General features: G+C 61.9%; 1 protein-coding gene across 1 annotated transcript in view; it reads left to right on the top strand.

The window, feature by feature from the left end:
* The window catches only part of PNPLA6 (patatin like phospholipase domain containing 6), a 78,832-nt gene that overhangs the window by 50,279 nt on the left and 15,248 nt on the right, over positions 1–13,305 (top strand). The window contains exons 24-32 of the mRNA XM_065419652.1: positions 352–520; positions 2,296–2,478; positions 2,889–3,007; positions 3,432–3,588; positions 4,357–4,473; positions 4,680–4,749; positions 8,703–8,822; positions 9,339–9,455; positions 12,970–13,118. Of these exons, the coding sequence (XP_065275724.1) occupies positions 352–520; positions 2,296–2,478; positions 2,889–3,007; positions 3,432–3,588; positions 4,357–4,473; positions 4,680–4,749; positions 8,703–8,822; positions 9,339–9,455; positions 12,970–13,118 (1,201 nt within the window). The remainder of the gene's footprint in view (positions 1–351; positions 521–2,295; positions 2,479–2,888; positions 3,008–3,431; positions 3,589–4,356; positions 4,474–4,679; positions 4,750–8,702; positions 8,823–9,338; positions 9,456–12,969; positions 13,119–13,305) is intronic.

Raw genomic sequence — 13,305 nt, 5'->3', positions numbered from 1 at the left:
CGGGAGGTCCGCTGGTAACGCGGATTCGGTGGCATGCCTGCGGGAGGTCCGCTGGTAACGCGGATTCGGTGGCATGCCTGCGGGAGGTCCGCTGGTAACGCGGATTCGGTGGCATGCCTGCGGGAGGTCCGCTGGTAACGCGGATTCGGTGGCATGCCTGCGGGAGGTCCGCTGGTAACGCGGATTCGGCGTACCCGCCGCCGAATTGCTGCTGAAGCCGCGGGACCGGCGGACCTCCCGCAGCCCTCACGGCGACCAGCAGGCCGCCCCCCGCGGCTTGCCGCCCCAGGCACACGCTTGGTGCGCTGGTGCCTGGAGCCACCCCTGCTGCTGACATCCCCTCCCTGGCAGCATCCAAGAGTACCGGCTGTCGGGCTGGCTGGCGCAGCAGGAGGACATCCACCGCATTGTGCTGTATCAGACCGACTGCACGCTGACACCCTGGACTGTGCGCTGCATCCGCCAAGCTGACTGCATCCTCATTGTTGGGCTGGGGGACCAGGAGCCAGCCCTAGGCAAGGTGAGGGGAGGCTGGGGCCCTGTGTACAGTGCCTGGGGGAACGCTGCATCCCGAGCCCATGGGGGTGGCCAGCATGGTCTGGGATGCTGCATTGGCCTGTGGAGTGCAGCCTGGAAGCACTGTCGGGGCTCCCTTGTCTCCACTCTCAGATGATAGAGCGATTAGGGTCACTTTGTGAGCTGGACACAAGCAAACAATCTGTGTTTTGATGTGGCTTAGAGTAAATGTCTACATCTACGAGCAAAGACTGTAGGCCAGGGGTGGGCAAACTTTTTGGCCTGAGGGCTACATCTGGGTATGGAAATTGTATGGCGGGCCATGAATGCTCATGAAATTGGGGGTTGGGGTGCGGGAGGAGCTGAGGGCTCCGGCTGGGGATACAGGCTCTGGGGTGGGGCTGGGGATGAGGGGTTGGGGGTGCAGGAGGTTGTGCTGGGCTGGGACCAAGGGGTTCGGAGGGCGGGAGGGGGATCAGGTCAGGGGTGCAGGCTCCAGACGGCGTTTACCTCAAGCAGCTCCCGGAAGCAGCGGCATGTCCCCTCTCCAGCTCCTACATGGAGGCGCAGCCAGGCGGCTCGGCGCGCTGCCCCGTCCGCAGGCGCCACCCCTGCAGCTCCCATTGGCCATGCTTCCTGGCCAATGGGAGCTGTGGAGCCCCTTGGCTGACCCTATGCATAGGAGCTGGAGGGGGGACATGCCGCTGCTTCTGGGAGCTGCGCAGAGCCACACGACGCGTGAAGCAAGGCAAGCCCCCGGCTGGAGTGCCGGAGCGGGGCAAGCCCTGGACCCCGCTCCCCAGCAGGAGCTCAAGGGCTGGATTAAAACGTCTGAAGGGCCGGATGTGGTCCCCGGGCCGTAGTTTGCCCACCCCTGCTGTAGGCCATGCTGACAGGGTGGGGGGCCCTGTCCTGGGAAGCAGGGACTCTGAAAAAGACTTGGGGGTCATGGTGGACCCTGGTACACAGAGGTCTTCCCAGGGTACATCAACTCATCTAGATATTTGCCTAGTTTTACAACAGGCTACATAAAAAGCACTAGCGAAGTCAGTACAAACTAAAATTTCATACAGACAATGACTTGTTTATACCGCTTTATATATTCTACACTGAAATGTAAGTACAATATTTATATTCCAATTGATGGGTTTATTTTATAATTGTATAGTAAAAATGAGGAAGGAAGCAATTTGTCAGTAATACTGTACTGTGACACTTTTGTATTTTTATGTCTGATTTTGTAAGCAAGTAGATTTGAAGTGAGGTGAAACCTGGGGTATGCAAGACAAATCAGACTCCTGAATGGGGCACAGTAGTCTGGAAAGGTTGAGAGCCACTGGTCTAAAAGATCTGCTCTAGGAATCCTTGGAGGCAGTTCTCTAACCTGTGTCAGGCAGGTCAGACTTTATGATCACAGTGGTCCTTTCTGGTCTGGGAATCTATGACCAGCTTCCAAGTCCCTTCTGCAACTTCCCTCCAGACTCCTGCTGGGGAGGGCTGTGTGTGCCATACAGGGGTAGGAGGCTCATCCTGAGGGGGGGGCTATGAGCTGGGCTGGGCTGCAGCGGCTCATGCTGGGAGGGGTGGGGGGGAATTGCCCGCTGAGGGGGCTGTGCAGAGGCAGGGGGCTGTGTATGTCGTGCAGGGATGGAGGCTTGTGGGGGGCAGGGAGGGCATCTGTGCATTGGGATGGGGCTGTGTGTGCTGTGCTGTGCTGGGACAGGGATCATTCCACCGGGGAATTGGCTCATTCTAGGGGCCCCTGTTCTGCCCTTGCAGCTGGAACAGATGCTGGAGAACACAGCCGTGCGTGCCCTGAAGCAGCTGATTCTGCTGCACCGGGAGGACGGCCCCAGCCCCTCCCGCACCGTTGAGTGGCTCAACATGCGCAGCTGGTGCTCAGGACACCTTCACATCAAGTGCCCACGCCGTGTCTTCTCCCGCCGGAGCCCCAACAAGCTGGTACTGTCCCTCTCGTCCCCAGGACCCTCTGGGCTGGTGCAGCATGGTGCCACACAGCGAAGCTGTCTGTGCTAAGGAAGACAAGACCCCATGGGGGTGGGCACAGAGCTGTTGTCTCAGAAAAGACCCCCAGGCCAGTCTGGTCCCTGTGGTGCCTCTGCTGCCTTCCATGGCATTAACCTGGGCAGAGCCTGATGCCAGCCTGGCCTAGGTCTGTGATGGCATCAGACCTCTCTGGAGTGTGGGGTGCAGAGCCAGGGGGTTCCCTGTTATAAGGGGGTGGGAGGGTGCTGTGTGTGTGGGAAGGAGTTGCTGTGGGGCGGGGAGTGGGCTCTGTGGGTGCATGCGTGCTGTATGGGGGTTGCTTTGGGGGGTGGCAGCCTGTCTGACTCTCGCTCCTGGCCCTGCAGAGGGAGATGTATGCGAAGGTCTTCGAGAAGGACGCTGACCGGCACAGCGACTTCTCCCGCCTGGCACGGGTCCTGACCGGCAACAGCATTGCCCTGGTGCTGGGAGGAGGAGGGGCCAGGTAGGGGCTCAGACAGGGCCTGGCTGGGGCACTGAATTCCCATGGCACTCCTTTACACCCAGGCGCAAACCAGCCCCTAATGGGGGGCCATAGGCATCCACAACCCCAGCTTTACAGTGGGCAGGGGGGACAAACCCAGGGATAGAACCCAGGAGTCCTGGCTCCCAGCCCCATGTCCCTACTGGTACACGAACACTGCCTCCCAATAAGGGCCGTGGGAGTGGGGCTGGGACAGTGACCCTGCCGCACACCACCCGGCCCGGAGCAGTGCATGCTGGGAGCACCATCGCAGACATCCTGGCCACCTGGCCCGTTGGAGGCATGGCAGCTGCGTGGCAGGCTGCAGAGTTCGGGGCCATGTGATGGCCCCTGGGGCAGGCTCCCTGCCTCCCATTGGCCTCTGACCTCTCCCTCCCTCCCACAGGGGCTGCTCCCACATTGGGGTGATCAAGGCCATGGAGGAAGCCGGGATCCCCATTGACCTGATTGGGGGCACATCCATTGGCTCCTTCATTGGGGCTCTCTATGCTGAAGAGCGCAGTGCTGTGCGCACCAAGCAGCGTGCCCGTGAATGGGCCAAGGTGAGAAGCAAGGCCTGCTGTGGGGTGGGGCAGACACAGGGTGGGTGTGCTGTGGGGCAGGGCCAGACTTGGGAGAGTGGGAGCAGGAGAACTCCCCGAACCAGCCCCTCCCAGAGCTGCCACCCCGGGACCCAGCCTTTCCCACAGCCGCTGGCAGCCAGGCCCAGGGCTGCACTGGGAGCTGGCCCTCACGGCCAGCAAGTGCAATACAGAAGTCCCAGCATGCACTGGGGCCTGATCAGTCTGCCTGAACCTCCAGGCTCTCTCTGCTGCAGGCATCTCTGCCCCCTGCCCATGCTATGCAGCTCTGCCCTGTGGGTTCAGAGGCAAGCCTGCAGGCTCTGGGGATTTGTCCTCCCTTTGGCCCTGGGACGTCTGCTTGGCTTGGAGCAGAGAGCCCCATGGTGTGCCTCAGCATTGTGCTGCTAGGCACGGCAGCCTCTGTTGCGCATGCAGCAGGGGGGTTCTGGTGGGAATCGCAACATCCCCAGTAACAACCCGTCATGCTAATTGGCATACGGTGCTTTGGCTGGAGGACATGCCACACCCCCACCAGCGGTTCCGGGGCTGGCATGCCAAGTGGAGGGGCTGTGCCAGGGCACCATCCCGCTTCGGAGCCACGTGCAGTGGGTGAGTGTCCTGTGAGCTTCAGGCTCGCTGCCGTCTCCCCGACATTCCTCCCCGCTTGTCCCCATGAGCCTGGACTCAGAACGCTGCCTGTGCTGGGCCGTGCCACCCGCGTAGTGACCCCTCGCCCTCCTCCTGCAGAGCATGAACTCCGTGTTTGAGACGGTCCTGGACCTCACCTACCCCATCACCTCCATGTTCTCCGGCTCGGCCTTCAACACCAGCATCAACAAGGTCTTCCAGGACAAGCAGATTGAGGTAGGTGGGTCTAGGAAGCTGGGCGGGGGTCCTAGTGCAGAACACTCAAAGTAGCCTCTTGCTGGGCAGCCCTGAGCAACGCCCCCTGCTGGCAGCTCTGTTCCCTGGAGTCCAGCCTTGTCCAAGGGGCGTGATGCCTTGCACTGCCCCCACAGCAGCATCCTGGGCTGTAACATGTCTCTGATTACCCTTTTGTGCCCCTGCAGGATCTGTGGCTCCCCTACTTCAACGTGACGACGGACATCACAGCCTCGGCCATGCGGGTCCACAAGGACGGTAGGCGCCTGCACCCCACACCCGCGGCGTGTCCCAGGCTGCACCAGGTGCATGGCGCCCTGGTTGTTGGGGCCCAAATCCTCAGCATCCTGCTCCTGTGAGGGCCCAGGGCCAGAGGCCTCTCCCTGCCCCCCACCCTGAGCCAGTAGCGCAGCATGTGGGGTGGAGCCTGCTTGGTTGCTGAGAGTAACGGGCCCCACTGGCCTGTCTCAGCCCCTGCTGGCTCTCTCCAAAGAGCCCTGCTGTGTGTGTGCTGGATGGGGCCACGTGGCCACGCCAGGCCTGGGCTCAGCATAGGGATGCCTACTCTGACTGAAGCTATTTCGGGAGATTTTTTTCCCAACATGATGTAATGTTATTTCCTTAAAATAGCCTATCAAAATCTCCTGGATTGTTTCAATAGTCACCGGGAGATCGATGCCGGTTCCAGGAGACTCCAGGCCAAACCTGGAGGGTTGGCAACCCTAGCTGAGCAGTGCTGCCCCTCAGGCGCTGAGCTGATGTCTCTAAGGACAGGAGCAGGTTATCGCCTGCTCTAGGGAGTGCCCCCATCCCCCAGGGAGCAGTGCTTGTAACCCCTAGCCCACATCAGCTGGCATGGGCCACCCGACTGCCAACCCATCCACTAACACAGCGAGGGATTGGGCTGGGCATGGCCATCTCGATGTCTTTGCGCTTGCCCCCTTTGCTCCCACACCTGGCAGGGCCCCTCAGCATCCTGCCCTGCAGAGAAGGATAATGTTACAGGAAAGGGCTGAAAGGAGGGCAGGGGCTGTCAGGGTAGGGCCCCAGAGGTCTAATTAGGAGTGATGGGCTGAAATAAAGGAGAGACAGCCCCCCTTGTCTGCCCCCACCCCTGCGAGAGAGCCGGGGCAGAAGCTGCCATTGGTGGCACAGGGAGCGCTCGGGCTCTGCTGCCAGGGGTGTGCCAGAGGCAAAGCCAGGCTCTGGGACACGCCCTCCTTCCGCAGCAGTGCTGTCCTGGGGCAGCAACCCCTGCTGCTCTCCCAGGGGCTGGGGCACCCCCTATAGGGAGCACTCAGCCCAAATTGACTGGGGTCAAACACAAGGACCGGGGGCTTCCACCACCCATGGCTCTCCCCTGGGCAGCAAGAGCTGGATCCCCCTAATCACCTGCCCTCAGGGCCCAGAATCTCCAAGCAGCCAGACACCATTCCTGTCTTTCTGGGGGCAGCAAGGGCTGGCTTGGGCCAGCAGAACCCAGGCCCAAGAGCTGCTGACGCTGCTCCCGGTCAGAGCTGGGGCCCCACAGCGAGTCCCTCCCTTCCCCTCCCCCCCCCCCCGCCCATCCCCACACTCCACTGCCCACTTGGTGACTGTCTGGCTCCTCCCCGTTCCCTGCTTGTAACACTTCTGCTACTCAATAACCCTTGGTAACACCCTCCACCCCTGACTGTGTGGGGAGAACACAAGATGGGGCTGTGGGACAGACTAACCTTGCTGCCCCCTGCCCCTCACGGCTGGCCTGAGCAGCCCTCCTGTCATCTGACACCCCTATTGGGCCAACTGGATGGCATGTTAGCAGCAGGGGCTGCTCTGGGTCAGTGGGGGGAGCTGTGGCAGCATTCTGTCCTTACACTTGGGTGGTGGTGGTTGGGAGCTCTGGGTGGAGGAGAGGGCCTGCTGTGGGGGTGAGTGGGTGTGTGTGTGGTGAGGCTGGGGCTGAGGCAGACAAGGGGCAATGTTCTGTCCTTGCACTCAGGTGGTGGTGGTTGGAGGCTCTTGGGAGAGGCAGGTGGAGGGGGGTGTGTGTGGCAGGGCTGGGGCGGACAAGGGGCAGTGTTCTGACCTTGCACTAGGATGGTGGTGGTTGGGGGCTCCCAGGAGAGGTAGGTGCGGGGTGCTGCTGGTTCAAACTCAGTCTCTGCCCTTGGTCCTCATCTTGTGCCTTGTCTGTCACAGGCGCCTGATCTCACCTGGGACATTGATCCTTCCATGCCTGTCCATGGGGCGCCCCAGCAGCTGTAACTGCCTGGCTCTCACTCTGCCTGCTTGTCTGTCCTAACGCCAACTAACCCCCACTCATCCCTAACTCACTGAGCCCGAGGGACAGGGACAGGGAGATGGGTTAGGGTGGGGCAGGGCTGGCTCTGCTGTGTCTCTGTGTGAGTGCTCTCTTCCAGGGGAGATGCCAGGGGAAGGCCTCCTCCCTACCAGGACCCTGCTGTCCTACCCAGGGGTCCTCAGCTGCCATCCAGAGCCAACAGCCGAAGCCCTTCCCCCAAAGCCCATGGAATGGGGCCTCTGCCTCCTGCAGTGATTGGGGACTCCCTGCACCACCATCTCAGCGTGTGCCTCAATCTACTCCTGGACCCGCGGTGCCCAGTCTGTGCTGCAGCCTCCGGCCCTGGACAGTCCTGTCCTGGCGTCTGTGCCCTGGGCTTGCCCCACTCGCCCTTTGTCTGATGTTCTGGCCATGCTGGCTGGGTTACTGCAAGGTTACAGGAGAGCACTCTGCTGGGCTTCCAGCTCTGAGCCCCGGCAGCCCATTGCCGGGGGAGCTCGGCCCAACCCCACTGCCTTTGGCCCTGCCATTGCAGTAGGGCACTCCTATCACCGATCCGGTCTGGTGCACCCTGCCAGCTCCCCACCAGGCTGCTGTAAGGGCACCTCGCTGCTGGATCCCCAGGGTCTGAGCCCTCAGCTTGGGCTCCTTTAGGCATACTCTTAGGGTGCTCCCATCTATCTAGCCCCTTCTCCTGAGGTACTGTGACTACATAGCTCCTCACCAGCCCCAAGCTCAATGCTGACCCCTCAGATTCCCCAGTAACTTAAATGCCTTCTCCCAAGCCCCTCTGAAAAGGTGAGCTGCTGGGTCCCCTCTTCCAGGGCCCTGGGCTAGGTGTAGCATAGAGCATAGGCCCTCTGCACAGCCGTGTGACACAAGTGCTCTTTACCTAAGAAGGAGAAACACCCTGAGGGTACAGATCCTATAGAAAACACCACCCTCCTGAGCACAGGTTCACTCACTTGCTCCCGCATCCCAGGCAGTCCTTGGGGGTTCCTTCTCCGAATCTGGCTCCCTCAGCAGCTTCCCTTACCTTGAGCTGTTGAAAAAGGGCCAAAGACCTGCAGAGGCTGACCAGGGAGTTGCCTGGCAGGGGCTGGAAGCAGCTTTACCGGAACCTCCCTGCTCAGCCTCCGCAGGTGACCAGAATCCTCCCTCGTGGTGCTGCCAAGCAAACCATTTCCTGGGGGATAGTGGGTGGGGGAGCCAGTGTCTTGGCTGGGTGTTATCCATCCCAGTTAACGACCCTCTGTGGTCAGCCCTGCACCACTGCCCTGCTGGAATGTCAGCCCAACAGGCAGTGAAGAGCTCTGACTAAGGTTGAGGCAAAGTTGTGCAAAGAGCTCCTGACAGCCAACTGAATTCATAGTCTGCACAGCCTCATTCCCTAGCTGGCCTGGCCCCAGGGGTCCAGCAGCCCCTTGAGTGCTGGTCACAACCTGCCCGTGTGCCTGTTGCCGGGCAACCTTCTGCCAGCAAGCACACAGCAGCGTCTCGTTGGGCCAGGGCCTGGCACTGCCCCATGGCAGGGAGAGCCAGCAGGGCGTTGGGGTAGGTAGAATAGCCCAGCCCAGTTGTCAGTGTAGCCACCACTAGCTGGAGTGGGCTGAGGGGGATGGGTGTTCAGGGAATTGGTCCCTCCTCTGCTGGTGGGGGGGCGGATTTCTGGGTATGTCACAAGGGCCTGTCCCTCTGTCAGGCTGGGGGTGGCAGGGCACACCTGTTCCCACACCCAGCCTGACTCCTAGCACAGACCGCCCCGTGTCTGAGCTGGTGTGCCCTCTCCCCGCGAGGCTGGGGAGACCTCCCAGTGCCCCTGCTCCAAAGCGGGCATCTGGATTGCTGAAGCTTCTGTCATGTCGCTTCCTGTCTTCTCTCCGTCTGTGCTGTCCCCGTCCCCTGTGACTGTCTCCTCTCCCTCCAGCAGGCAGTGTGTGGCGCTACGTCAGAGCCAGTGCATCTTATCCCCCCTACCTGCCTCCTCTCTGCGACCCCAAGGACAGCCACCTGCTTGTGGACGGCTGCTATGTTAACAATGTCCCAGGTCAGCATCATGCGCTCCTCGGGCCCTGGGCCACGGGGATGACCTGCGTGGCTTGGAAGGGAGGGCCAGGCTGGGCCGGGGTGGCAACTGGCTGCAACCCCTGCCCACCATACTCTGCCATGGCCGCCCCAAGTTGGGCTGCAGCCACTGCCTCCTTCCATGCCATAGCTCGTCCTTCCCTGGCGAGGGCTGGTTCTGACAGGCCTGAGGGCACAGGCTGGATCCCAGCACCCTGGCCAGACATGTGCTGCTCGAGCTGAGAAATCTGCACCTCGCGGGGGGAGGCGCTGGGAGTCAATCCAAGGCACCACCTGTTCCAGAGCAAGGGGCAGGGATGGGCCCCACCCCCCTGGCTGAGCTCTAGGCAGTTGGCTTGTCTCTTGCTGGCTCCAAGGGCCATGCCTATCGCCGCGCTGTGCAGATTCCCCAGCCTGGGTGCCAGGGGCGCCCTCCCTCCCCCAGGGCTCAGGGCCTGCAAGAGGCCGTCTCCTGACTGCGTCTGTTCCTGCCGGTTAGGCTCACTGTGGCGGTATGTGCGAGCGAGCATGACCCTTTCCGGGTACCTGCCGCCACTCTGTGACCCCAAGGATGGCAACTTACTGATGGACGGTGGCTACATCAACAACCTGCCAGGCAAGTACTTGCCGCCGATGGAGACGCTGCTCACAGACCGCGAAGCAGGCCACTGAGGGAGGCACTGCTGCTGCCAGTGTTTTCTGCCCCCGTTGCCTGGCTCTGCCCTGGCACGCATCTCCATCGCCACCCCCACTGGTGTCTCCGCAGCACTAGCGCCCTCTTCCTCTTGCCCTTCTGTGGGTGTGGAGGAATGTTATTGTTAAAACCAGGAACTCGCCCGAAGTGGGGATCCTGCTCAGAGAGGGGGGCTTCCCTCCCACCACCCTGCGGGGCTGGTGCAGCACCTTGGCCCACGGCCAGCTGGGCAGATTGATGTTATATGTGTGTGTGGGGGGGGGGAACAGCTCTTCCACAATGACTGCTTTGCGTTCTTGCTGTCTGCTGTCCCTGGCATCCCAAGTGGGGAATGGGGTTGGGGGGTCCCTGCTTTGCCTCCCCCTTGGAGTCAGGCTGAGGGCTGGACATCATGGAACTGCAGTGCTGGGCCCTGGCCTGGGTGAGGGCTTCTTAAACTGGAGCAAAGGCCGTGGAAGAACCCCAGGCTGCTCCCCAGCTGGAACCGCGCCCAGCTCTTTACCCGTGGAGACAGTCAGCTTTTCCCTCAGCCCCGGCCCCACAAGCCCCCGAGCAGGGACGGGGGAGGCTTGTAACTGAGGCTCCAGAGCAGGGCCGGTGCAAGGAAGTTTCGCACCCTAGGCGAAACTTCCACCTTGCGCCCTGCCCCAGCCCTGCGGCAGCTCCCCGCCTCTGCCCTGAGGTGCCCCCCCATGGCAGTTCCCTCTCCCTGGGGAGCCGTGCGGCAGCTCCCCACCCAGCTCACCTCTGCTCTGCCTCCTCCCCGAGCATGCCGCCCCCGCTCTAATTCTCCTCCCCTCCCGGGCTTGCGGCCCCAAACAGCTGATTGGCGCCGCAAGCCTGGGAGGCGGGAGAAGTGGAGCGGCCGCTGCACTGGGAGAGGGAGTCTGAGCCACACATGTCAGCGCACTGCTGGCAGCCCAGCCCAAGAATGCTGTAAAAAAAAATAAAAAATTGGGGGCACCGCTTTTTGGCGCCCCCAAATCTTGGCGCCCTAGGCAACCGCCTAGTTTGCCTTAATGGTAGCACCAGCCCTGCTCCAGAGCAAACAGCCTCAGGTCCCAAGGAACCAGGTTCCCTTTGCAGCTGTGTGGAGTCGCACTGAGCTCAGCCTCGTGCATCAGCACCTGCTGATCCATGCTGCAGCCAAATGGTGCCAGCGCGGGCCGGCAGCCACAGGGAGGGGCAGGGTCTGGCTGCTTGGAACTTAGCACCAGTCTTGATGCTGATGCTCAGCAGAAGGAAACCAACCCTGGGCCGGGCGGGCTCCACGAGTGGCGGTTCCCATCGCTAATGCAGGAGCTGGGCTGAGCGTGGACCTGTCAGGCCCTGGAATGTCCCTGTCCCCCTTCAGCCCTAGTGAAGTGAGGCCTTGCCGGGGTCTCCTCCTACAGGGAAATGGCTGCTCCCAGGTGGACCGAGAATGCCTCCAGCCTTCTTCCCATGGGTGCAGCAGGAGCAAACAGCAGCAGGCACGTTCCTTGGTCCAGATTTCCCAGCTGCCGGTCCTGTACCCCCAGAGCTCTGTCACTGCTCCCCATCATGGCCACCCCCACCAATACTGCTGCCGCCGGCTGCTTCAACTAGTCCCCCCTCTGTCCTGGTGTCCCAGGGTGCCCATCATGCTCAGGATGCCCCTATGGTTGTACTAGGCCCCAGGCCTCCTCTTTTTGCAAGGGCGAGCCCCACGCTTCTGAGACTTCAGGCTGTAGCCCCCCCGCTTCTCGCCGGGGCTCCCCAGTGAGTCCAGCTGAGTGTAGACCCCTGTGAGAGACTCGACCCCTTTGGCAGCGATGCAGCCAGCAGGGAGTGGCAGTGACACCACACAGCCTGTTCAGACCACGCCCTCATTAGTCACCTGGACTCCAGAACCGAGGGGGCAGGGCCGGCTCCAGGCACCAGCTGAGCAAGCTGGTGCCTGGGGCGGCAGATTGTTCGAGGCGGCCCAATCCTAGGGCGGCGGCGCGGAGAACCAGAGCGCCCTGCAGGGCAGTCCTCTTCCTTCCCTCCCCGCCAACCGGAGCGGAGTCCTCGCGGCAGGCGGCAGGAGGCGGCGCAGTGGGAGGGGCCGCGTGGCAGCGCCCCTGCTGTAGCCCTGGCCGCCCCCTTCTCTCTCTCTCCTGCCCACTCCCTCCCCCTCCCCCCCCCCCCGCCGGTCCCCCTGCACCTGCGCTCCGGCCGCGCCGCAGGTTTTTTTTTTGTTCTTTGTTTTGCTTGGGGCGGCCAAAAAGCCAGAGCCGGCCCTGCAAGGGGGGCAGGTTTGTCTGAACTCAGAGCCTTTGTTAGCAGTAGCCTCTGCTCTAAACCTCCTGCATTCTCAATCTTCCTGCTGGGCAGCAGCCATCTTAACACCCTCCACACACATACACCTGCTCCCTTTGTCTCAGCGGCTGTCCTGCTGTGCTCCCCTCAGCTCCCAGTCTGTAACCGTCACTGGCCGGTCATTGTGTCTCCGAGGCAACTTTGTCCATGTGGGGACAGTTCTTGATAGTTCATTCAAACCACCCCAGACCTGTCAGGGGGTGGCATTATACAATAGGGAAACTGAGTCACACACTTTCCAAAAAATATTACAAAAACGTACAGGGAAGCCTTCAGCCCACGCAGTTCAGCGTATGGTTGGCCTTGCCATGTGGCCCACCCAGGGCTTTGGGCAATGGCTTCTGTTTACAGTTACTTCATAAAGGGGCTTAATTGCTCCTTCCATGCAGTCTAACAGAAGAGACTGCACCCATTGGCAGTCACAGACTTGGGTAAAGCCTTCAGCAGGTCTTTGACAGACAGCCATTTACACACTGCCTCAGCAGCTGTGCTCTGCCTCTGGAGCTGCACTGGGCCCTCCCCAGCACTGCGACGGGCTGTCCCTGTCGAAGCTCCGAGTCCAGAGTTCAGCATGGGGCAGTCCTGCTGCAGCCTGTCTGGCCGGGGTCCTTGCATGGGACGACTTGCTGGATCCTACTGCCCTCTGAATGTGCCATGGAGGGGGAGCTCCCAGGCAGAACAGAGCCAGCAGGGGGAGGCTGGGAGAGCTGGACCTGCACTTCACACAGAGAAAGTCAGAGGGGGGATGGGGAAGATCTGGCCATGCTGGACCCTGCACGGGGAAGCTCCCCGCCTGGCCAGCTGGGCAGTGCTAGTGGGAAGGGGTCCCTGGACTCCCTGGTGCAGCGGAGCCACCCCCACCTACCCCGCCCGCTCTCATGCTGCTCATGCCTCCCACGCAAATGGGGAGGAGGGGAGAAAAGTGGTTGCTGCAAACCTGGCTTTGCTCCCCACCTCCTGCTTGTGGCTGGGGTTCTGCCCTGCTCCACAGCTGTGTTTGAGGGTTGGGGCCTGGGGCGGGGAGCTGCCCTAATGGCAGCAGGCAGGAGCATGGGGAGCCGGCAGTGCGACTGTCTGCCGGGCTGCCGCCCCAACGCGCTCTCTCTGACACTAGCGGACATTGCCCGGAACATGGGCGCCAAGACAGTGGTCGCCATCGACGTGGGCAGCCAGGACGAGACTGACCTCTGCAACTACGGGGACAGCCTCTCCGGCTGGTGGCTGCTGTGGAAACGCTTCAATCCCTGGGCCCAGAAGGTTAAGGTGAGCCCTGCCCTGGGGGCTTCCGTGCCCGAGAGCCCCCTCCAAGGGGAACCTGCCCCATCTCTCCTGCTGCCTCCGGGCACGTCACCCCGGCCACCTGGGCCACACCCGTCCCATGCTGCAGGCCAGGGGGCCATGTGAGGGGAGGCATGCGGGCCCCACCCACCCAGGGCTGTGGCTCTTCACC

Source organism: Emys orbicularis, chromosome 19 (genome assembly GCF_028017835.1).
Source record: "Emys orbicularis isolate rEmyOrb1 chromosome 19, rEmyOrb1.hap1, whole genome shotgun sequence".
Classification (NCBI taxonomy): Eukaryota; Metazoa; Chordata; order Testudines; family Emydidae; genus Emys; species Emys orbicularis.
This window is presented reverse-complemented; position numbering and strand designations above follow the sequence as displayed.